We start from the raw sequence: 26,546 nt of genomic DNA, 5'->3' as shown, positions 1-26,546 counted from the left end.
TCCTTATAAATACCAAGGCATGCTCCCACCACAGGACCTTCGCACTGACTGTCTCTTCTGCCTGGAAACTTCTTCTTCAAGATGTCCCCCTGGCTGGCTCCTGTAGTTGTATCATGAAATGTCATCCTCTCAGGAAACCCTTCCATAACCACCCTACTTAAAATTTTATTCCTAGTCCCACACATGTCCATTTCCAACATTAGTTTTCCCCTTTATACTTACTGCTATTGGACATTGTATAATTTCATTTTAGGTTGTTGTCTGTCTTCACTAGATTTAAGTTCTGCAAAGGTAGGGATTGTCTCTGTTTTGTTCATTCCTATCTCCCTTGTACTCAGAACAGGGCCTGACACATAAGGACTGGATGAATGAATGGACTCTACAGAGCATTGCCATTAGCTAAGTTGGATTCTTATTCATCTAGATTTTCAGTACCATAGAGAAATTCTCTCCTCCGCCCCCCCCCCCCAATTTGCCCAATTCCCTTTGCTGGTGCTATTGATAAAATTCATAAACAGGTTCTCAGTATCATTTTCTCATATAATTATTGTGATAATGTTCCAGTTAATAAAGGAAAGAAACATTTTATGAAATGAAATTAAGTTGTAGTAAATGTCTGAAAGCAGAAGATATCTGCTGGTAAATGCCATGCAGGAACCCTGCAGACCCACCATAGCTCCCAGCTCCAGACACAAGGCCTCCTCTGGGGGTGGCTTTCAAGCCTTAGCCTCAAGATTTCCACTGTGAAACAGGACCGAGTGAGGGATGATAAGGGCAGGCACCGTGGCCATGTCTACAATGGTCCTTCAACCGTGACACCCTCCGGGCCAGCAGCGGTGGCACTGGGTCTAGAAGCAAGTATTATGCTTACTTCTTTGTTATTTTTTCCTTGCAAATAGGTAAAAGCCAAAGTTATATAGCAGAAGATTTGCTTTTAAACCTTAGAAATATTGGTATTTACATCAATTGCCAATACTTGCTTCCTCTGTGGTTTTTGTGAACAATTTAATATCTTGGAACTTCAGGCTTTTCATCTGTAAAATGGGAATAATAACTTTTCGCCTTTCAGCCCTACTGCAAAGATTAAATAAGATAAACTATGCACATTAACTAGCTCATGGCAACCACTCAGCAAATTATGAGATTTATTCCTATCCTCAACATCATTCAGAAGCATCTGTTTTTGGATGGATCCAAACTACCAAAATTATACATATTGACACTTTCTCATTATAAATTGGTTGATAAAACTTGCCTGCTTTGGGAACTGGATAAAACAATTAACATTGCTGTAGCAAAATGAAGTTGTGGAGAAAATGCTGCATCACCAACCCCCTCCTCACCCCTGACTTGAGTCCCTTCCTCACGGTGCAGGACCAAACCAGCTGCCTGCCCAGTGATGGTGTCCTGGCCTTGTTCCAACCCATGACTTGCCAACTGAGGCCTCAGGCATACCACCTGACCATTTGAACCCTGATTTCATCCCACACGAGGTAGGGCTGATTGCACTACCTGTGTCAGAGAGTTCCTATGATATCATGCATGTAGATGAACACTTCTTTAACTTGAGTGGGCATTGATGTATCAGGGTGTGTTTGTTAAAATGCACATTCCTAGGTCCCAGTCCAGAATTTATGATTCAGCAAGTTTGTGGTGGGGCCTGTAATGTGCACTTCTAACAAGTTCCCAGGGGATGCTAATGCTGACAGTGTAGGGCCCCACTCTGAGAAGCAAGGGTGTGAAGCATCTAATGTTGTGCCAGGCATGTGGCAAGTACTGAGGAAACACCTGACTCAGAAATCATTTCTACTGCCACTGCTACTTAATTAACAACTTTTTAACATTAGTGAAATCTGTGGGAGAAAAGACAGAGAGCTTCCTTCTAAGTACCACTGCCTCTGGATTCATACCGTGCCCTGGCAATTCAGATTTCCAGGACTGTATGTTCAGCACTTGCCACTTTCCAGGAACCTTAATGGACTTTCCCTCATACTACCTTCTCAAACACTCATCCAACTCCAAGCAGCAGGAATTATTTTAACACCATTTTGCAGATTAGAAAACTAAGGCATAGAGAAGTTGCCTGCTGAATGTGACCCAAGAGAATAAGGGTGGGTGAAGAACACTCTGAGTTTTAAATGTAAGGCGAGGGGTCACCGCCGCGCGAATTACTCAAGCCACCACGGTTTGTTTCATGGTTTGTTCCCTGGCCTTCATTGACTGTGGGCCAATGGGCTGGCACAGCCTTAATGTGATCCAAGATAAAAGACAAAAGAATGCAAACATCACTTTTAGGTGTCACAAATGTCCTCTTGCTTTAGTTTCTCAGCTGCTAAAACAAATACCATGCAATGGGTTGGCTTAAAAAGTGGGGATTTATGGGTGCCTGGTTTTGAGGTGAGGAGAAGACCAAAATCAGGCATCAGCTGGGTGATGCATTCTCCCTGAAGATAGTGGCATTCTGGGGCTGGCTGCCAGTGGTCCAGGGTCCTTGGCTTTTCTGCTGCATGACAACGCACACACGATGCTTCTCCTTTCTCTGCATGGTTTCATTAACTTCTAGCAACTGGCTCTTCCCCATGGCTTTCTCTCACTATTACTGCATTTCCTCTGCTTACAAAGAACTCTAGGAATCCAGATGTAAGCCCAACCTGATTCAGTGGGATCACCCCTTACTGAGGTCACATGTTGAAGAGATCTTATTTACAATGTATCCCCATCCACCAACATGAGGCCCAAGACCAAGAACATGCCCAAATCAGGATACAGAATTCAATCCACCACCCCCTGCGCACAGCATTTAGAACTGGGGTGGGATGGTTAAAGGCATCTGTTTGCGGTCATCTGACATTATTCCTGCCAACAATTCAAGGTGGCAGGTATGATGGTGGCAGACTACCTGGTCCTCCAGAGAAGGGCTTTCTGCCTCCCTTCCCAGTCCTGGGTGCCAGAGCTCTTTCTGGGCTTTCTTGAGAAGGTCCTGATTTGATTTGGTGTGGGGACATTCAGAGCATGGTGGCTGTCCCTTTGCAACTGCCAGCTCCTGCTATGGCCTGCTGTATTCGATGTTGGCAGTTGGGGCTGTAAGAGCACACACAGAGGCAAGGCAGCCTTCTGACCAGGCAGGAACATGGTGGGGTCTGCAGCAGCCCTGATGGCCCAGGTGTTGTCTGTAAAGAGGTTGCTGCAGGGTGGTGGGTATGCACCAGGATGTTCCTATTTGGAAAATTCCAGAACATCTGCTCTGTCACGGTTTTGCTGAAGGACACCCTTTCATACAACGTGACGTAGCAGCAGGTTATAGGAGGATGGAATACCCCCAAGAGCCTCAGTAACCCCACACTCTGGACAGGTTGCAGGTTCACCTCTGAGAAGTGTGATCAGAGCTCTCTGCACAAATGGCATTTTGTAGCTGCTGCTAAAAAACATCAGAGACCTCTTCACTTCTGGATGCCAATGTAAAAGGTATTTACTTCCCATGCTAGGAATAAAAAATACTGTCAGAGAAAGAGAATCTAGTCAGCCAATTTTTGGACAATCATAGACCAGATTTTTATTATGATAACTACCTTTTGGACCAAGATGCTGTCAACAGTTTGCTTGGCTGGCTCCATAGTCAGAGCTGACGGACAAGGGCAGAAACTGCCTCTCAGGCTAGGCAGCAAGGTGGTTTCACCTTCCCTGGCTCACCATTCCCCAGGGTTCCCTTCCTATATGGAGATTTATTCCCATCTCTTTGAACAAGCAACTCTTTTCCCAATGGCAAGCAAAATAAAAGTGTCAGCCCAGTTCTGAAACTTGGCATTCAGAACATATTCAATACTCCCCCTGCCCGGGTGTGGAGAGGTGTCTGCAGCAGCCTGGGCCTCAGGAAGGAAATGTGCTCACACCCTCCACCCACGAAGGGAGGCCGGTGGGACTGGGTGCAGGAGGGAGAAGGCTCTTTTGGTATATTGAGGGTCAACTTTTTCGTTCACATGAAAACCCACAACTGCACTCTCCTTTTCTTAGTGGGTCACATCTGTTTTCAGTTTGCTAAAAGCTGCTGGGAATAATATACCAGAATTGGGTTGACTTTTACGATGGGGATTTATTAATTTATAAGCTTACAGTTCTGAAAGTGTCCAAATCAAGGCATCGTCAGACAATGCCTTTTCCTGGAGCTGCACCTCAGGGCGTCCAGGCACCTCACAAGGTCTGCTTGTCTTTACCCTCTCTTTTGGGCCCATTGTTTTCAGCTTCTGGCTGAAGTGGCTCAGCGCCTACATTCTATTGACTTCAGCTTCTGGCTCCCAGGGTTCTCTCTCTCAGCTTCTGGGTTTCTCCCCATCTCTGCTGTTTTTTTCTGTGTCTGTGGCTTTTTATTCCTCCATTTATAAGGACTCCATTAAGAAGATTGAGATCCACCCTGGAGCACACAATCTATTCAAAGGCCCTCATCTGAAGTAATCTGATCAAAAGGTTTACAGGCACAGGAATGGATTAGTCCCTAAGGCCATGATTTTCTTGGGGTCACAAAAGCTTCAAACTGCCACAGAACCCCATCCTGGAGTCCCTAGCATGGTTTACCCAGCAGCAAGGCTCTGCAGTTGGGTGGGAGTCTTCCTTAGAGCACATCTCCTGCACTGAAGGCATCCATCTGCATGGCTTTCTCCAGGTCACTGCCTGTTCCTAAATCCTCAGCACATGCACAGCCTGTTTCTCACTCTACAGGTTCAGGCTCTCCTGGGCCTCCCTGCACCCTGCAGCCACTCAAGCCCTTGCCAGATCATGAATCTCACTTTCCATTCTATGGCTGTGATCCTGGAAAAGGGTGGGGAAGGGGTCTTTGGCATGCACAGAACAAAGTCACTAAAGAGAAGCTCAGACAGCCCTTCTAAGCCAAAACTGGAAGTGAAACAACTGCTCCCACCAACCAGTAGTGCATAACTTTCCTGCCCTCAAAGCCATTATCCTCTGGGACCAGGAACACAGAAAAGCCCTGAGCCAGGGCCCACCTGGCTCCCCTCTGTTCCCACCCCTGCTCCTCTGGGTGTCCCTTCTAAGGAGCATCTGTCTTCAGAAGAGCCATGGCTGGTGACTAACTCTCCCTGCTCCTCCGTGGACCATGTGCATTGCACATCTTCAGAAAGGGAGGGACCAACCACCACCCAAGAAGGCCACTTGCAGATGGAGAAAAGGGAAAGGGCAGAAAGGCACTGTAGTGGTCCCTGCTCACCAGCCACATAAAACCAACACAGACACCAGCAAGAAGCAAGAGAGGCTCGGTAAGGGAAGGTCTTTTCAAGCCAAGAGATAAAATACATTTCCAGCAAAGGGCCTGCCAGGGCCGGCTGTTCCCATCTCAGTCCCAGAGCCCTGGAAGCAGAGACAGGAGCCTTGAGCCCTCTGGGGCATTTTCAACCCACCCTTAGAAACCTGGACACAGGACACATACCTACACACATCTTCCCAACTCTTTGAGATGGCACTGTCTCTGTTTGGGTTGGGATAACCATAGCAGCATGCAGCAATAGCAGTAATCTCATGCCTTAATTGGCAATTACAAATGTCTTTCTTTGATTAATGAAAATAGGAAATTGGATAATTTCTGAAAGAATGCATTTCATGTGCTAGAGAAAATCTTTCAAAACCTATATTCCAGGAAGGGACAACAAATAGCGTGCTTGTAGTGAGAAAGGGCTGGGAATCAACACCTGCAGAGGCCCTCGCTATGGGGGCACAGTTGCCCAGGAAGACACATCATTCCCATCAACAGGAAATCAATCTGGGATGGGGGCACCCGAGCTGCTATTTAAAGAGAATTTATTTTATACAGATGCCCTTTTAACCTTTAAAACAAAACCAGTCTCAGCCCCTTTGTCATTGCGATCCCTCTCCATTGGCTCCTTGTCCTGATGGCCACAACCTCTCAGCACAGGGGCAAACTAAGTGCCAAGGGAGGGTCAGGCTTCCAGGGCTATTGGCGCTTCACCAAGTGGGTTCCTGGTTCCATTAGGCAGAACCAAAGTTGTCCACGAGACCATCACCCCCTGGAAGGACGGCTCTAAGGTGGCAGAGCCTGAGCCAGCCCTGGGTCTCCCTGTGCCCCAACCTCCTTTTCTCCACCTGTACCAAATGTGACACCCTTCCTGAGTGGTATGGCCTCCCTGGTGCCCTTTGTCACCAGCCTGGGTGTGCCATATAGGTGGCATGGGCCTTACCTCGTGTGACAGGTAGAAGGCAGCGATGCCCAGAGGCCAGAAACAGCAGAGCATGGAGAAGACACTGAGGCCCAGGTGGTCCCTCGGGGGCATCATGAGGAAGTTGTCTTCGCTCTCTGTGTCACTTGAGTAGTCACTCTGCAATAGACGGGATGGAGAGAAGAGGCCATTGATAAGGGTATGGCTATGGCAGGTGAGAATGGAGCCCGGTCCAGAGCATGCCTCCAGGAGAGGGAGCTGTTAAAGGTATTATTGCTACTCTTAACTGTAACTGCCTGCAAGGATATGTCCTCAAGGCAAGGATGCCGTGACACCCTGGCCTCAGCCAAGAAAACTTACACAGAACCATAAGGAAAAAAATCCCACGTGCAAGGCTCTTGGGGAGTTCAATAACAGATAAAACCCAGATGGAAGCCAATCCTTTCCATGTGAGTGCCCAGATGGTATTGATGGAGGGTTACCTTATCAGAGGACAGGATGGGGCCACTTGAGAAGGCCTAATCAGATTTTGCTTCTACTTTTTATACTGAGACATTCTCACTGTTTTACAAGACAAGGCAGGGCAAGCGTGGTTGGAAGGAGGACGCTGCCACTTGAATCTCCCTTCAAGCTTCCTTCCACTCTGCCCAGTCAAGGTGTGGGCGGGGCCTCATCCATACATGGGCTGTGCAGGCTACTTCCTGAAGGAGCTTTTTGGAAGAAAGCTGCCTTCGAAGACTGCCCTGCTTCCACGGTGATGTGTGTTCAGGTCGGCTCTTGGCTGAGGTCTGGTTCACTGCAGGAAGCGGGGTGTGGATAGGGCCAGCACAGGAGTTTTTAAACAGCTGCTGGGAGGATTCCAACACTCGCTGAGCAACAGGAGTCACGAGCTAAACCCTGCTAGGAGAGGAGCATGAGTGGTGAAAGTTGGTCTTGTCTAAATGCTCCCACAACTTCTATACGCCCCTATGCAGAAGACACTTTTCTTTCTAATTGGTTATTCCTCTTGCCTGGCCCAGACACTGTGAATTTTCTTTCCTCATCGGAATGTGGCACATTCACTCTGACACACTGCATAGTGTTTTTAAAAATTTTATTTTATGCAAAATGGAGTTGTATTTTACCACAGGTTTTGTTTCCTAATAAGGAAATGGAGCATTTGTTCTTGGGAGAAGTTCCTTAGCTTCCTAAGTCTCTTTGCCAGCTCTCTGAGGTTGTTAAACCTGTGGACCTTAGGAGGAGGACGTACGGGAGGGTGTCAGCAGGGCACAGCGAGGCAGCCGTCACATCAGGTGTCTCCGACAGAGACACCAGGTCAGTGGGTGCACGGATGAGCTGCGTCAGAGGCAGAACCTCCACAGCTGCCTGCCCGCACTCCCTGGAGAGAACTCTCCATCATCGTGGGCCCCTGACTCATGCTCCCCCCCACCCCTGTGCCTCCCCTCTCAGACATGCACACTCACAAACACACACACAGGAGAAGCCCACAGGGAGCACCAGAGTCCTGTGTTGTTAATCATGTGCACATAAAACTGCCAACCAGGGCCTCCGGTCGCTGTGCAGACTGCTGCAGTACCACAGGAAAATGGTGGAAGCTTCCTGTTAGACTTTGGTTCTGTCTACCACTGGAGAGAAAATAGGCGCATTGTACTGGGCCCACCTGGACGGTGAACGAGGTGCTTCCCGGAGGCCCCAGGATGGGGGCTGTGAGCCCTTGCACCACCACCCCCACGCACCACACACAGAATTGCAGACCAGAAGGCAGGACACCATCCCAGATGCAGCCCTCACTCCTTGGATGAGAACCCTGAGACCCAGTGAGAGGAATGACCAGCTCGCATGGCCACAGTCGACTCAGGCTGGTCTCCTTCCTGCCAGCATGCCATTTGCTCTGTGACCTCAAGTGACCACCATCTGCTGCAGCGTCGTTTTCATGGCGGCTGGTGCTGCACAGTGAATGTCAGAACTACAGAGCTGTGTCTGTGAAACGTCTATTCTTTCTTCTCTGCTGCCTCGTCTCCCAGATGGATTCCCAAGCAGGAGAGAGAAATGAAAATTACCCTCATTATGTCTATCGGAGAAGGAAAACTAAACAGCCTCCAAGGATGTGTTTTTCATGGGTAAGATTTACAGACCTTCTGCCACCCAGGTGGAGATGCACATTCTGCAGCCTGACAGAAAAACTAAATCCCGGATTGGAAGGAAGGATGTGCAGGTTGCCGACTGCCAGATGGAGTCTGGATGCCTCACAGCTGTACCTCTTCACACTCAAACAGCCATGTCGACTCAGTGGTCTGCAGACCCACACTCTGGAAACAAGGTGCCTCAGGGGGCCTGGAGGTGTGGAGTGGCTGGAGAATGGAGAAATCTATCTTGTGTTTACTAGGGCAGGCCACATCCAAAGACCCCACTCAGACAGGAAGAGGGCTGTGGATGTCTAGGACAGCCAACCAGCTTCACTCCCTCTGGTCCTCAGACCATGATGCCACCTGAATTTAATGGGCTTCTCATTGATGGTTGATTGGTTTTCAGTGAAGACATTGCAGAAGGTGCTTGGATGACATACTAAGGCCCCAGCTAGCAAGGGGTGGGTTGAGATAGGCCAGCACCCCCTCTCTGGGCAAGCAGCTGGTCTGGCTGTGAACCATGAGCAACAGGTCTCTGCGTATATCAGCTTAGCTTTTAGCTTTTCTTTTTACCTTTTTTTCAATTTACAAAGTGTTTCGTATATCTGAGCTCACTGGATTGTCACAGCAACTCTTCAGATAAATGTAAATACTACTTTTACTTTTCTTTCCACGTTACCAAGGAAAAGGCTGACCAGTTCACAGTCAAGGAGAAAGCTTAAGTCCATGCTGCCTGACTTCTAATTCCAAGACTGAATGTTGTTCTTTGTGTTTTGATGTGAACGCTTTGGTTATAAACAAAACTTGCTTTACTCCATTGCTTCTCCTTTAAAGGTGAGGTGTTTCCCCTGCACCCAAGGATTCCAAGGTGAACCACTGAGGACCACACAAGCATGTGGGACACCTCAGCGTCCATCTGATGCTGCTTTAGAATTGTAACTCTAACCCCAGAAGCAAAGAATTTTATTTAATGGCACTCACCAATTTTTATTTGGAAATATAAAGGAACCACACTCCACAAATTGCAAAGTTGTGGTTACATGGCACTAAAACAATCAGCCAATTGTGATTAAAATTGATTTTAAAAACTCAGGTGAATTTCAGGGTAGACAGCCATTTCAGCTCTTTTATTATGTTCTCTATTCAGCAATCAGCAAAGCTGGTACTCGGTAGGTATAAATGGCCTTGGGCTTTGGGCCACTTGACTGGGATGAGAGGAGATGAGGTTAGATGAGGCGCAATGAGGCTTGGCCCAGGAAATCCTATGCAGACATCAATAAACCAAGTAGAGAAAATCCACACAACCATGGACAGCAAGAGAGATCCATCACATGTAGCAGCAGTCTTTAAAAATCCTCTTCATGGGTGACTGGATTGGAATATCTGCTAAGCAGACTGAGAACACTCCAAAGTCATTTACAGTTTATGCGAAGCCTCTCCCCGCCACCCTTTGAGCAGAACCTTTGGAAGAAGCAAATGTTTAGAGAACACAGAGAAAGGCAGCTGCTTCTGAGTCCCTCAGCAGGCTGGCGTACTGCTAGGCTACTTCCCCTGAGTGACTTCCCACATTCCATCCCGTTTCATCAGCTTCGCTTAGAGAGAAGGTTTCAGTCCTCCTGGGATTGTCCTCCTTGGGATATTTTAATAAGATAACCATATGGCCAGCATCGATGCCAAGTGAGTCACACTTGATTGCAGCTGTGTGAGCAAGGCCTCCAAATGTTCCTGTTTTATGGGTGTGGAAATGGGGGCTCAGGCCATGTGGCTTGGCTCCACTCCCAGACTTACCTGCCTACTTACTGGTTCCCCCAGGTCCTGTGCCTGCCATCTATGCTCCTCCTCCTTCTCTGCCCCCATTGATATCTGGAAAGTATCTCACTACAGGCAGAGGGAGGCAGAGCAGAAGCAGAGACCTGGATGGTGCAGGAGTAGGCATCTCGCAGCTCAGAACTGAGTATATGTACAGAATTTAATTTATACAAGGACAGACTAAGAAAAAAAATGTCCAAGTGAAAAGGGATGTTTATTAGAATGTTCCTGATAGTACACATAAAATAAGATTACACAAGATCTGAAATATCCACAATAGGAATTTTACGTAGCCACTAACTGCCACTACCTAGGAAAATAGTAAATCATAAACAATACTGGATTCCTGGAGGGATTGCAGAGATTGGTGCCACCATCAAGGACGTAAAGGATGCAGGAGTGGTGATTCCCACCATATCCCCACTCAACTCTCCTATTTGGTCTGTGCAGAAAATAGATTGATCTTGGAGGATGTCAGTGGCTTATTGTAAACTTTACCAGGTGGTGACTACAATTTCAGCTGCTGTTCCAAATGTGGTACATTTGCTTGAAAAAGTCAACACATTCCCTGGTACCTGGTATGCAGGTATTCATCTGGAAAATGCTTTTTTTCTTGATACTTGTCAATAAAGACAACCAGAAGCAGTTTGCTTTCAGCTGGCAAGGCCAGCAATATACCTTCACTCTCCTGCTTCAGATGTATGTCATAATCTAGTCTGCAGGGACCTTGATCATCTTTCCTTTCCACAAGACATCACACTGGTCCATTATATTAATGATACTGTGCTGATTGGACCTAGTGAGCAAGAAGTAGCAACTACTCTAGAATTATTGATAAGGCATTTGCATTATCAGAGATTCAGAGATAAATTCAGCAAAAGTGAAGTAGACTTCAACTTCAGTGAAATTTCTAGGTGTCCAGCGGTGTGGGGCATGTCAAGATATCTCTTCTAAAGTAAAGGACTAACTGATACATCCAGTGCTTTCTACAACTAAAAATGAGGCAATATGCCTAACTGACCTCTTTGGATATTGAAGGCACCTAATTCTTCATTAAGGTGTGCTACCCTGGCCCATTTTCTGAGTTACTAAAAAAGCTGTTAGCTTTGACTGGGGACCAGAACAAGAGGAGGCTCTGCAACAGGTCCAGGCTGCTGTGCAAGCTGCTCTGCCACTTGAGCCATAAGATCCAGCAGATCCAATGGTGCTGCAAGAGTCCCAGCTAATAAAAATGCCCTCTGGAGCCTTTGGCAGGCCCCTATAGGAGAATAACAATACAGACCCTTAGGATTTTGGAGCAAAGCCCTGTCATCCTCAGCAGATTACTCTCCTTTTGAGAATCAGCTTTTGGCCTGCCACTGGGCCTTAGTGGAGACTGAACGCTTAACCATGGGCCACCAAGTTATCATGAGACTTGAGTTGCTTATCATGAGTTGGGTGTTGTCTGACCCTCCAAGCTATAAATTTTGGGGTGCCTAGCTGCATTTAATCATCAAATGGAAGTGGCATGTAGGATATTGGGCTCAAGAAGTCCCTGAAGGTACATGTAACTTACTTGGGGAAGTGGCCCAAATGCCCATGGCCCCCACTCCTGCCACATTAACTTCTCTTGCCCATCCCAGAGCTATGGTCTCTTGGGCAGTCCCCTATGATCAATTGACTGAGGAAGAGAAAACTTCAGACTGGTTTACAGACACTTCTGCATGATCTGCAGGTACTACCCAAACATGGACAGCTGTAGCACTGCAGCCCCTTTCTGAAACATCCCTGAAAGGCAAACAAGCTAATAGATCCCTTTCTAACCTCTCAGGCTACAACATTGAATCCAGAATCTCTGCTTAGTGCGTCCATATCAATAAATTCAACCTGACCCAACTTTATGTTCCTTCCACCAATATGCCACACCATCAATATCCATTCCCACATATATTCCTCTGACTTCTGTCTATATAAATTGGAAAAAAGCCTGCAGTTCTTTTGAAGCATAGCACACCTCCTTGTGGGTCACACTTTGTCTCTCACCTTTAGGGCCTAGTGGACTTCAGTCTAGTTATAGGTCTAGAAGAAAAAGGTGTCATGGGGATGGGTCCTAAGGAGAACCAGCTACCTCTGAAATTCCATTAAAGTTTGCCGGGCAAAGCAGAGTTTTTCTCCCCAGACTGAGATGGGACGGCTGCCTCTACTGAGAGCAAACATCCAGCAGAATTTATCGATAGTGATGTCATCATTTTCCAAGAATCTGTAAAATTTATTGCCCTGGAAAGATGTTCATAATAACTAAATGAAAAAGCAGGGAATATATCACACATGACAGTCTTGCAAACACACGCCAAAATGTCAGAAATTTGATGCTTTGGGAGGGTGAGTATGTTGGTGCTTTTTATTTCTTTTTGCCTTCTTGTGTTTCAGTTTCTTTTTCTATAATGAGCAAGGATTATTTGGCAATGAACATTACAATGTTGTGGATATGCCAGTGGGTTTGGAGGCTTCCATGCTTAGAGGAAGGGACAGACAAGGAACAAACAAACACTGACTGGTTGTGTTTCTATGGTAAAATTTTGGTAATGGATGGTGGTTATGGTAGCATAACATGATGAATGCAATAAACATCACTGAATAGTATGTTTGAAAGTAGTTAAAAGGGGAAATTTTAGGTTGTGTATCTGGTACCTGAATAAAAATTTTAAAAAACCTTCAGAATGGTACAGCACAAAGAATGAACCCTAATGTAAACTATGGGCTATACAGTTAATAGTATAATTAACATATTGTTTCATCAATTGTAACAAAGGTACTGCAGTAAAGCAAAGTGTTAATAATAAGGAAAATTGTTTGTGTGTGGTGGGGGCAGGGAGGTATATGGAGTCTTGTACTTTCTACATGATTTTCTGCAAACCTACAACTTCTCTAATAGGAAATGTAAGAGGGAAAACTGGAATTTGCCTTCTTCAGACTTTTAAAGAGACTCTGCTGAGCACATTGCTGCATTTGGATGGCCAAAGATAGGCTGGGTGGAGAATGGGAGTGGCTTTCCCAAAATTAGTGAGAATTGAGATCTCAGGAGAAATTGTAATGGAAAGTTGGAAGGAGAGATGGAAATGGGAGGAGGAAAAAGGGGTGAAGGAGGGGTCATGGGTTTGGGGCACTAAGAAGGGGCAGCAACCAGGGGTGGGACAGGATGTTCTGAGGCCAGGGCAATGGTTATTCTCTTTGAACACCATCGGGATGGACACTATGCTAGAAGAATTCCAAGTTCATGCCTGTCATCATGTTCCCATCTGCACACTGTGCTCAGTGAAGGACAAGGAATGTGTGAGTTCAGAACTCATGACCCAGGGCTAGCTGTGTTAGTGATACTTTTGCCCCCAGCTCCATTCAAGCATATGGTCCCCGGAGCACACACTTGGCAAACATCTCTCTTCTATCATCAACCAAGATAGCCATGAAGCAGATAAAACCAGACTTTTCACAGAAATGCTCAATAGTGATGATCCCCAAACTAACCTTCTGTATCATCATCAGAAGATGAAATATGTGCAGTGTCAGTAAAATGTCAAATGAGTTAGTCTATGTTCATCAACTCTCAATTAACCAGGCAATTTAACTAAGAGAAATAACCCAATTCCAGAATAAATATGTATTTCTAACAGCAATGAATTTGATTTTCCTCCAGTAACTACAACCTATGCATCCTGTGTCCCTGAAACCTTGGCACAAAATGTGCCTCAGTCTAAGTGATAGGCCTGGTCTAACCAGTGGTTTATGGGGTAGGGGATATCACAAGGCCCTTCAGGACAGCAGGAAGAAATGTCAATGGACTTTGATGGCCAAAGGTATTTTTGAAGAGTACAAAACAGGAATTTCATAGGACATCCCTCACTTTGGGATTGTCTGCTGTTTCCTAATGATTGTATTTAGGAACACCACCCCTAGGGCTTTTACGCCCACCTCGCTGACCTTGGATCACAGTCCCCAAGTCCCCTAGGCCCTCCTTACTGATATTGGGCCACAGCTCCCAAATCCCCTTTGTCCACTCCTCTGGCCTTGGACAACAGCCCCACATCTCCTTGTCCCTCCCCACTGACCCACACTTCTGGAGGTATCTACAATTCAAGTAGGCTCCCCATGTGTATGAGTATTTTTAAACCAAGTTTGCCTCTGTGATGTACTCACCAAATGCAATGGATGTGTCATGATGATGGGGGAGAGTGTGGCTGTGGGGGGAGTGGTGGGGTGGGGGCGGTGAGGGTGAATGGGACCTCATATTTTTTGAATGTAATATTTTAAAAAAATGAATAAAAATAAAATAAAAAGTTTGCCTCTGTGTAAAATTCAATTATAGTAAACCTTGGTTATACAGAAGTGATGGGCTGAGACATCTTAGTTAATCAGATGTTTTAGAGTCCCATCAGCCATTTTTAAAAATCACTAATTTCCTATTTTTCTTCACTGTTCTAAAGTTTTCTGTTCTATTCAAAGAGAAAAATATACTTAGTTGTATTTTTGGTTATTACAGTTTGAATTCTCCAGAAAGAATATTAAAATTCACTAAAGATGACCACATAATATATAACTATATATCCCATATATGTTACTTTAGACACCTAAAAATCTCAAAGTAGAACAGAATTCCTGTAGAAATTGCAAACAAAGAACACAGGGTTCCCATGCACCTTCAGCTTGCTTCTTATACAACCACAGTACAATGATCAAAACTAGGAAATTGAATTTGTAACAATACTACTGACAAATTAGAGCCCTTAACTGAATTTCACCAATTTATGCCCTCGCTTTTGATTTTCACTTATGGTGAATAGTTATGTGGACTGTATTTCATGCATAGACTCACATAAACAACTCAAAATCAGGATGCAGAAATTCTCTATCATCTCCAAAACCTCCCTCATGCTTTCCCCCAGTCCTCAGCCCTGGCAGCCACTCATCTGTTCTCTGCCACTCTCTTTTTGAGACAGTCACAAAATATTTGAGGGAAGTGGACTTGGCACAGTGGTTAGGGCATCTGTCTATCACATGGGAGGTCCTCGGTTCAAACCCCTGGCCTCCTTGACCCGTGTGGAGCTGGCCCATGCGCAGTGCTGATGCGTGCAAGGAGAGCCATGCCACGCAGGGGTCTCCCCCACATAGGAGAGCCCCACGCACAAGGAATGTGCCCTGTAAGGAGAGCCGCCCAGCACGAAAGAAAGTTCAGCCTGCCCAGGAATGGCACCACACACACGGAGAATTGATGCATCAAGATGACGGACAAAAAGAGACACAGATTCCCGTGCCACTGATAACAACAGAAGCCGGCAAAGAAGAACACACAGCAAAATGGACACAGAGAACAGACAACTTGGGGGGAGGGGGCGGAATAAATAAAAATAAATCTTTAAAAAAAATATTTGAGACTGACCTTTACTGCTCAGCATAATATCCTTTAGATTCACCCATGCTGTTGGTTATATCAATAGTTCATTCCTTTTTATTCCTGAGTTGTATTTCATGATAAGCAAGTGCCACAGTTTGTTTATCCATTCATTCACTGAAAGACATTTGGTTTGTTTCCAGTTTCTGGTTATTAGAAATAAAGCTATGATGCCCATTCATATATGGGTTTCTCTGTGAAGGTAAGTTTTCATTTATTTAGAGTAAACATGCACAAGTGGGATTGCTGGGTCATATGGTAATAGCTTAACTTTAGAAGAAACCACCAAACTGTTTCCAGAGTGGCTGCACTCTTTTGCATTTCCACCAGTGATGCGAGTTCTAGTTGTTAGCATCCTTGTCAATACTTGGTTTTTACATGTTTGGGATTTTAGCCATTCCAACAGGTATGTAGCACTTTCTCATCATAACTAATTATGCTGAATATCTTTTTGTGTGCTTACTTGCCATTTTATATCCTCATTGGTGAAATCAAAAAAACTTCTGCCTATTTTTAATTTAGATTCGTTTCTTACTTTTGAGTTTAGAAAGTTCTTTATATATTCTGGATACAATTATTTGTCAGACATGTGATTTGAAAATATTTTTCTCCAAGTCTATAACTTGTCTTTTCATTATCTGAACAGCATCTTTAGCAGGTGAAGTGTTTTTAATTTTTATGAAGTCAAATTTACCTATTTTTCACTTTATGGATTGTCCTTCTGATATCATGTTTAAGAATTCTTCACCTAACTCTAGGTTACAGAGATTTTCTGTTTTCTTCTAAGTTTTATACTTTTACATCTTATACTTAAATGTAATGGCCCATTTCTTTTACAGAGCAATGTCACTACACGTTTGCTCATGTAAATGAACTCAAGTAGTTCATTTGCCTGTCAATATAAATGCTAAAATATGAAATATGTCATTGAAATTCATGTGTAATAATTTTAAAACATTAGGTTAAAATGGATTGATCAATAAATGGTGTGAAGAATATACCTTTCTTATTTCTTGTATCAACATGAAAGCTCATGTAACCTCTCTTCAATGCTACTATTAGCATTTTACCTGCACTGATTTTATCATACATATATTCACCCATCTGTTCATCTTTTTATTCATTCCTCAGTCTCTCTTATTTTTTGGTTGAATTTCCAAGACATTGGTACACTTCCCCAAAACACTTCAGCATGCATGTCATTCACCAGCATTCAATATTGGCTTAGACTTCTTTTCTGAAGTAACATTTACCAAAAAAGTGATTTTTAATAGAAAACTGGGAGTTCTGCTTCTTTTTTTAGTAAACTTTATTTCAAACTCAAGAAATAAAATAACAAACAAAAGGCAGCTTAACAAATTATGGAAGAATTACTCCAAAAAAATTCCTATCCAGGCACTTTTATCTCATCTAATTCTAAAAACAAAACCAATTGTTCTTCCAGAGTTCAGAAAGATGCACAAATGTGCATAGACTGGTTAAATGATAGGATCAAGGTCTCATTGTTGATGAAGAAAATGAAGAAAAAATGCTTAATCATATTCATATATCATAAAACTAAATCCCATATTCTTTCTTTAGCTTTTAGCATTGATATAGCACCTTCTTTCCTTTTGCTTACAAAAGTATTACAATATTGGAGCCGGGACAAGATGGTGTCTGAGTAAGTACACTGTTGTCATCTCTCCTGCAAAGGACTGGCTATAAGGTGACAGAATTCTGCTGGCGCAGGCTGTTTTGGGAACCTACAGGGCAGGAGGTGTCTGGACATTGATCTGGAGAGACTGCAGCAGAATTAGTGCTTGCTCAAGGTAGAACTGCGGGTTTCTAACCCTGAACTCAGAAGTTGTGGGAAGGTAAATTCTTTCCCCCTAGGGCTAAGAGCGTAGCGCTCTTGGAGAGCTGCGGGTCGTGTGGCAGTGTTCCCAAGCCCCGGGTTTCCCAAACGCGTGAATCCCAAACCCGTGTTCCCTCAATCCCAGCAACCCACATTTTGCAGACCTACATACCCCAAGTCATACTCCTGGGGCTCTGTTTTCCAAGGCCAGTACTCCCAGAAATCCAGCATTGCTGTACCCTCTGGCTGCGGACTAACTCTGGAAGTGGGAGAGTTTAGGTGGGAGGTGCAGAGGAACCCAAGGAGTGCAGGTTCAATTTTCTGGTCCCCTCCCCCCCTTTTATTGAGCTTGGAGGAGCATATCAGCTGATTTGGGGAGATCTTGGAAGAGAGGAGAGGCGAATCTGCTGAGAGAGCCCAATTTACCTAAATGCCCTGGGATAGGAAACTTGGTCTGGGAGAAGGTGGAGTCAGAAAATTAACTAGCCCCCCTGTAGCACATCTAAGGGAGAGGGACAGTAGGATGTGCTTTCCAGGCTTCCAATAACATATTTAGGATTCCTGGCAAGGTGTGGGTGCTCTCTCTCAAGAAATTAAGAGACATTATTTTCTGAGGTGAGCTGGTTCACCAGGAACCCATTTGAATTTCCTACAGGAGTTCTCATGCAGCCTTCCTGTTGCCCTGGGAGAGAGTGAAGTGAGGAAGGGAGAAAGGGGGAATGTCAGGCTCATAAGCAGTTTATTCAATTGCAAAGAGGATTCCTTGCTTGAACCTTTATCTGGTCTTTTTTGTTGGTTTATTTTCTTGTTTTTCTTTCCTCTTTATCCCCCCCCACTGCCCTTTTTTTCTCTTTTTTTCCTTTTTCTTTTTCTTGCTTGCTTTAAATTTTCTTTCTTTTTCCTTTTTTTCTTCTTTTTTCTTTTTTTATATTAGGTGCTGCAGGCAACATTCCTTATTTGCTGTGTTTCCTCATCCTCAATTTCCTTTTTTCTGTGTGTACTGATATTGGCTACCAATGCTATGCCCTTTCCTTAACATCATTCTATCTTACATCATTTATTGTTTCTCTTACATTCCATCTCTCTTTGTTTAGCCCCAACTATTTCTGATTTTTCTTCTCTAATACCTCTCATATGTTTTCTATATTTTATTCACTCTTTATATTACTGTCCTTTCTTTTCTCTTTTCCTCTCTCCTGGCCACACTGGCCTTTTAATTCATACTCTATTCCTCCCCATATTCAGTTTGCTATCTCATTATAGGTACTCCACTTTTTTACAGTTACAACTATACACAGCTTATGTGAGTTCAATATTCATTCTCCTAGAAGTCAGTTGGTTCTTCTGCTAACATTCACTATTAATACTACTATTATATTTTATTTTCTTACCCCTTTTGCTTTCTCTGGCCCTAATATTTTCCTTCAAGGGAATTTAACCAACATCAAGAAAACACGTGGAGAGCATACAGAAGAAATTGTAACCATGCACAAAAAGATAACAGATATGATGGGGATCAACAGCACAATCCAAGAAATAAAAAATATACTCTCAGCAAATAACAGCAGATTTGAAGAGGCAGAGGAAAGAATTAGTGATGCAGAGGACAACACATCTGAAATCAAACAGTAGAATCTATCGATAAAAAGATAGAAAAAACCTAGCAGGGACTTAGGGACTTGAATGACAATAAAACACAAACAAACATATGCATCATAGGCATCCCAGAATGAGAAGAGAAGAGAAAGGGGAAAGAAGGGGGATTGGAGGAAATAATGGCTGAAAACTTCCCAAACCTATTGAGGGAGATGCATGTACATGTTCAGGAAGCACAATGCATCCCAATCAGCATAAATCAAAACAGACCTATCCCAAGACATATACTTGTCAAATTATCCAATACACAAGACAAAGAGAAAATACTAAAAGCAGCAAGAGAAAAGAGAACCATCACAAAAAAGGGAGGCTCCATAAGATTAAGTGCTGATTTCTCATTTGAAACCATGGAGGAAAGAAGGCAGTAGTACGACATAGTCAAGGTACTAAAAGAAAAGAATTTCCAACCAAGAATACTCTATCCAGCAAAGCTAGCATTCAAAAATGATGGAGAGTTCAAAATATTCATAGATAAACAGAAACTAAGAGAGTATGCCAATAAGAAACCTGCCATTCAGGAAATGCTAAAGGGTGTTTTGCTGGAGGAAAGAAAAAAACAGGAGAGACAGAGTTGGAGGAGAGTGTAAGATCAACTGAAATGGCAAAAAGAGAAAAAAAATCAAACAACATATGACAAACACAAATCCAAAGAAAATATGGCTAATATAAGTAATTCCTTGTAAGTAATAACACTGAATGACAATGGATTAAATTCACTTATTACGAGACACAGATTGGAAGATTGGATAAGGAAATATGACCCATTTATATGCTGTCTACAAAAAACGCATCTTAGAACCAGAGATTCAAGGAGATTGAAAGTGAACGGCTGGAAAACAATCTTATAGGCAAACAATAATCAAAAAAGGGCAAGTGTAGCTATATTAATATTGGACAAATAGACTTTAAATGCAAAACTATTTGAGAGACAAAGATGGACACTGCATATTAGTGAAAGGGATAATCTTTCAAGAAGAAAGAACAATAAAAAATGTTTATGCCCCCAACAAGGGCACCTCCAAATACATGCAGCAAACACTGGAGAAACTAAGTGAAGGAATAGATGCCTCTACAATTATAGTGGGGGACTTTACCACACCACTATCACCATTGGACATAACATCTCAAAAGAAAATCAATAAAGAAACAAAAATTTTAACAATGTATTAGAGGATCCGAACCTAATAGATATATACAGAACATTACACCCAAAAACAGCAGGATATACATTCTTTTCAAGTGCACATGGATCATTCTCCAAGTTAGACTACATGCTAGGCCACAAAGAAAGTCTCAATCAATGCAGAAAGATTAAAATCATACAAAATATTTTCTCTGACCACAGTGGAATGGAGCTGGAAATCTACAAGGGCCAGAGACCCAGATTTGGCACCAAGTTATGGAAGCTAAACAATACACTCTTAGAAAAACAGTGGGTCAAGGAGGAAATCTTAGCAGAAATTAATAACTACCTTGAAACAAGTATACTCTGAAAAACTATATTTCAACAAGACAGACAATTTAGAGGAAATGGACAAATTCCTAGAAATACATAAGCAGCCTACACTGATGAAAGGAAAAATTGATGACCTCAACAAACTAATCACGAGAGATAGAATCAGTCATCACAAACCTCCCAACTAAGAAGGGCCCTGGGCCAGATGGCTTCACAGGTGAATTCTACCAAACATTCCAGAAAGAACTAACACCAATCTTGTTTAAACTCTTCCAAAAAAATTGAAACAGAAGGAACATTGCCTAACTCATTCTATAATGCCAACATTACACCAATACCAAAACCAAACAAAGACACCACAAGAAAGGAAAATTACAGACCATCTCTCTAATGAACCTAGATGCACAAATCCTCAACAAAATACTTGCTAATCATATTCAACAACACATTAAATTAATTATACAAAATGGCCAAGTGGGATTCATTCCTGGTATGCAAGAATGGTTTAATATAAGAAACTCAATTAATGTAATACACCACATAAGCAGAATGCAGGGGAAAAAATCACATGATCATGTCTATAGATGCAGAAAAAGCATTTGACAAAATACAGCACCCTTTCGTCATAGAAAACACTGCAAAGATCAGAATAGGAGGAAGCTTTCTGAACATGATAGAGGGTATATATGAAAAACCCACAGATAACATTATTTACAATGGTGAAATCCTAAAATCTTTCCCTCTAAGATCAGGAACAAGACAGGGATACCCACTATCACGACTCTTCTATTTAACAATGTGTTAGAAGTACTTGTTCAAGCACTGAGGCAAGTACCAGATATAAAAGGGATCCAAATAGGAAAGGAAGAAATCAAAATTTCACTATTTGCAGATGGCATTATCCTGTACATAGAAAGCCCTGAGAAGTCTACAACAAAGCTTCTAGAACTTACAAATGAGTTCAGTAAAGTCACAGGGTATAAGATCAATGCACAAAAATCGGTAGCATTTCTGTACATTGATGATGAGCAATCTGAGGAAGAAATCAAGAAACAAATATCATTTACAATAGTAAGTAAAAAATCAAATACCTAGGAATAATTTTAACTAAAGAAGTAAAAGACTTATACGCAGAAAACTACACAACACTGTTCAAAGAAATCAAAGATCTAAATAAATGGAAAAATATTTCCTGTCCATGGATAGGAAGACTAAATATTATTAAGATGTCTATCCTACCAAAACTGATCTACAGATTTAATACAATCCCGATAAATATCAACTCAGCATTTTGTAATGCACTAGAAAAACTAACTATGAAATTTATTTGGAAAGGAAAGAGACCCTGAATAGCCAAAGACATTGAAAAAGAAAAATGAAACTGGAGGAATCACACTACTGGACTTCAAAACATACTACAAATCTACAGTAGTGAAAACAGCATGGTATTGGCACAAGGAGAGACACACTGACCAAAGGAACTGAATTGAGAGTTCTGATATAAGCCCTCATATATACACTCATCTGATATTCGACAAGGCCACCAAGCCCACTCAACTGGGAGAGAATGGCCTCTTCAACAAATGGTGCCTAGAGAATTGGATATCCATATGCAAAAGAAGGAAAGAGGATTACCATCTCACAACTGATACAAAAATCAACTCAAGATGGATCAAAAACCTAAGAGGAGATGAGAAGTGGAGGCGTCTTTGGGACATGGAGCTGCCCTGGATGGTGCTTCAGGGGCAGTCACCGGACAGTGTAAATCCTCACAGGGCCCACTGGATGGAATGGGGGAGAGTATGGGCCATGATGTGGACCATTGACCATGAGGTGCAGAGGTGCCCAGGGATGTGCTTACCAAGTGCAATGGATGTGTCATGATGATGGGAATGAGTGTTGCTGGGGGGGGGGGGGGGAGAGGTGGGGTAGGGGTGGTGGGGTTGAATGGGACCTCATATATATATATTTTTTTAATGTAATATTATTACAAAGTCAATAAAAAAAAAAAAAAACCTAAATGTAAGAGCCAAGACTATAAAGACCTTGGCAAACAATGTAGGGAAGCATATACAGGAACTTGTAATAGGAAATGGCTTCATGGACTTCACACCCAAAGCATGAGCAGCAAAGAATAAGTAGATAAATGGGACCTCCTCAAAATTAAGGCCTTTTGCACCTCAAAAGAGTTTGTCAAGAAAGGGAAAAGAGGGCCTACACAATGGGAGAAAATATTTGGTAACCATATATCTGACAGGAGACTTGCATCTTGCCTATACAAAAAAGTCCCATATCTTGAAAATAAAAAGAAATACAATCCATTTTAAAAATGGGGAAAAGATTTGAACACATACTTCTCAAAAAAAAAAAAAATAGAAATGGCTAAAAAGCACAAGAAAAAATGCTTAAAATCACTAGCTATTAGGGAAATGCAAATCGAAACTACAATGAGATGCCATCTTACTCCTATAAGCCTGGCAGCTATCAAAAAAACAGAAGACTACAAGTGCTGGAGAGGATGTGGAGGAATGGGAACACTCATTCAATGCTGGTGGGAATGTAGATGGATGCAGCCATTCTAGAGGACAGTTTGGTGGTTTTTCAAAAAGTTAGCTATATATTTGCCATATGAGCCAGCAATTCCACTGCTGGGTATATGCCCAGAAGAACTGAAAAGAAAGACACAGACTGATATATGCACACCAATGTTCATAGCAGCATTATTCACTATTGCCAAAAGTTGGAATCAACCCAATACCCATCAACAGATGAATGGATAAACAAAATGTGGTATATACATTCAGTGGAATACTACTCAGCTATAAGAAGCAATACAGTACAAACACATGGGATAACGTGGATGAATCTTGAAGACCTTATGTTGAGTGAAGCAAGCCAGACACTGAAGGACAAATATTACATGACCTCTCTGATATGAAACAAACAAATTGAGATGTCTTAGAGAGCTAGAGAATGGAAGATAGTCTGAAAGGAATTTGGGGGGGAGAGGAAGGTTGCATGCTGACACCTACATGGGTGAAGTCTATGATAAGCTGGAGGTAAATATTTGTATAGGGAAGGGATAAAATGGGGCATAGGGATATCTTTGGGTGGGGCTTTGTGGGCTTGAGGGGGGTTAGGATTGGGAGGATGGGTCAGATGGCCCAAGAAATTGGGGGGAGTGCTAGGGGAAACAATTGAATATTGGAGAATGACAGGTATATGTTTGAAGCTATAATGTTGAGAAAACTCTTTAGAAAATATAGTAAGGAAGGATTACATGTATAAGGTGCTTAAGGGGGGGCATCTGGTATAGGGGCAAGCTTCTAGGGAGTTTGCAAGTGCTCATTTTGTTATAGTGTATTATATCATTGGGAGGAGACCCATACAATGAGAGTGAAGGTGTACTCACATCCTGGAGAGACCTGAGGTTCCCAAATAGAGGGAATTGTGTCTCTCCAGAGAATCAGTGGCTCCCAATTAATTACGGCAGTCTAGTATATCAAGCCCTCAGCATTGTTACAGTATCTGTAAATCTGGCCCCTCAAGTAGTGAAGATTGATTGTTACTGTGGGCCCTGAGGGGAGGGGAAGAGAGGTACAGAATTGACAGAAGCAGGGCAACTGGGGTGCAGTGGAAGTGCTCCATAAGATCATGCAATGATTGGATACAGGACATGTTAACTTACACCAAAAGTGTATAAAATGTAAACCATAATGTAAAACATAAGGAATCTAAAAATTTAGAAACTTGTGCAGTCTAAAATACAAACCGTAATGTAAACCAAAATGGAACCATGTTTGATAGCTATGTTTTAAAATCTGTACATCAGCTGCAACAACTATAACATGAACATGTAAAAAGATCATTGCTGGGGGATAGGGAAAAGGCTTTGATGTTGGATATATGGGAATCCCCTACATTGTGTATGTGAATTACTGTGATCTAAAACTTTTCTGAAGACAAAATTAAAAATTAGGAAAAAAAAAAAAGAAAGGATGTAGACACTGAAGAAGAAATGAAAGTGCCTTGCCACTGTACATACAGGGCAATAGCTATTACAGTGTAAAAGGCAAAATGTTTGAAACAAAGCTTTATAGTATTTTTAATTTTATTCATATACAGCAATTTATTTTTACTTTATTTAGTATTACTAAATTATTATGTATTCTATTTCTAAACTTTAAACCCATCACTATATTTTAATTTCCTATTAATTTAACTTGGCAATATATTAGACTTCATTGTTGAAGAAGTTTTGGACCACAGAGTTTCAGCTATGGCAGGGGAGGAATACTGGTGTGGTTTTTATTGATGGGAGGCACATGAGTGAGGGGCAGTTCTCCAGGGCATATATATAAGGGACATAAAAATATTCTGATATATATTGGGTATTTTTATAGTAGTTACAGTTGCAAATATCAACTGAGGGAGTGCTGAGTTCCTACCCAGGGGAGCTCTATCACATTCCCCAACGGAACAACAATAATCCCCTAAGTGCAATGGCAAAAACCAACAAAGAAGGATGGTCCAATAATGAGACCTTGATACTGATGACTATGCTTATGAGCCTGTGTGCCTGAAATATAAACTAGGCTTAGAGCTGCAGGGTGCCTAAAAATTACCACCTGAGAGCCTCCATGTTGCTCAAATGTAGCCACTCTCTAAGCCAAACTCAGCATGTAAATGCATTACCTTCTCCCCAGCATGGAACATGACTCCTGGGGATGAGCATCCCTGGTGCCAAGGGATTACTACCGATCACTAACTGGTGATGCAACCAGAAAGAGACCTTGAATAAAAGGGTCAACTCAGAACAGCAGAATATCTCAGCCTACATGTTGGATCAAGTATTGAAAACTGCTTTTTGACCTTGAATAAAAGGAGGAAATGGTAAAGACAAATGAGTTTATATGGCTAAGAGTCTTCCAAAAGGATTTGGGAGGTCATCAGAGGGGTCATGCTTACACACACCTCAGCAGGACCCCAGAGAGAACTAAAGTAGGTACAACCCTAGGTGCTGGTTCTCCTGAATACCCTACGGCGATCCATAGGGTATATGGTTATGGGAGATGGATTAGGAGTTCTGTGCCATGTCAGAGGACCCTTCTTTGGAATTTGTGCTTCTGAGTGTTATGGAGCTGGACTCAGATGTGACCTTCCTACACATGCCTCTTCTGTCACTTTTACTGAACCTGTGGTTGGTGCTAGGGATGGTGCATACTCAGGCGACTTGAATCTCTGGACTGCCCATGTGTCAGTTGGGCCCTAAGCCTCAGCAGAGTTGTGACTCCTACTCTCTGGTTCATTAGACTTACCCAGGTCAGCTAACAGGGAGGTGAAGGTGGTCAACCACCACACCAGGGAATCAAAAGTGCCAACAACGGCAAGCAGAGGAATTGCATTCATCATCCATGTGGAATCTAAGCCCCCTCTCGATATAGAGGTGGTGTGGACATCACCATCCCAGGGTCCACAGAATGGAGGAATAAAATATGGATTAGAGTGGACTTACTGATATTCTACTATAAAACTATTGTGACTAGTAATAGAAGAAATTGTAGCATTGAGGTGGAGAAAGTGACCACAGTAATTGCTGAGGGCAGGGAGAGGGAAGAAGAGATGTGATGTGGGGCATTTTTGGGACTTGGAGTTGTCCTAAGTGATATTGCAGGGTCAGATGCTGGACTTTATATGTCCTGCCATAATCCACTGAATATACTGAGGGAGAGTGTGAACTACAGGGTAAACTATTATCTATGTGGTACAGCAGTGCTCCAAAGTGTGTTCACCGAGTGCGATGACTGTGCTACAATGATTGAGGAGGTTGTTGGTGTGGGGGTTAGGGGGCTTATGGGAACCTCTTATCTTTTTTTAATGTACTTCTTTTTGGTGATGTATTTATCTCAAAAAAATAAAATTTACAAAAATAATGGGATGAGGGGTGGGGAATGGGGTATATGGGATCCTCATGTTTTTTATGTTTAAAAAAAATTTTTTTAATGTAATGTTCTTTGTGATCTATTAACTTTAATAAAAACATGTAAAAATAAAA

The 26,546-nt window shown here is 42.7% G+C and overlaps 1 protein-coding gene across 6 annotated transcripts in view; it reads right to left on the bottom strand.

Moving 5' to 3' along the window:
- The window catches only part of SYNDIG1 (synapse differentiation inducing 1), a 212,485-nt gene that overhangs the window by 91,694 nt on the left and 94,245 nt on the right, over positions 1–26,546 (bottom strand). For all 6 annotated transcript variants that reach the window (XM_004475057.4, XM_004475056.4, XM_071211591.1 and 3 more), the window contains exon 3: positions 6,204–6,341. In XM_004475057.4, the coding sequence (XP_004475114.1) occupies positions 6,204–6,341 (138 nt within the window). The remainder of the gene's footprint in view (positions 1–6,203; positions 6,342–26,546) is intronic.

The sequence above is a fragment of the Dasypus novemcinctus genome, chromosome 24 (assembly GCF_030445035.2).
Source record: "Dasypus novemcinctus isolate mDasNov1 chromosome 24, mDasNov1.1.hap2, whole genome shotgun sequence".
Lineage (NCBI taxonomy): Eukaryota > Metazoa > Chordata > Mammalia > Cingulata > Dasypodidae > Dasypus > Dasypus novemcinctus.
The sequence above is the reverse complement of the archived record's forward strand: the minus strand, read 5'-3'. Positions and strand labels throughout refer to the sequence as shown.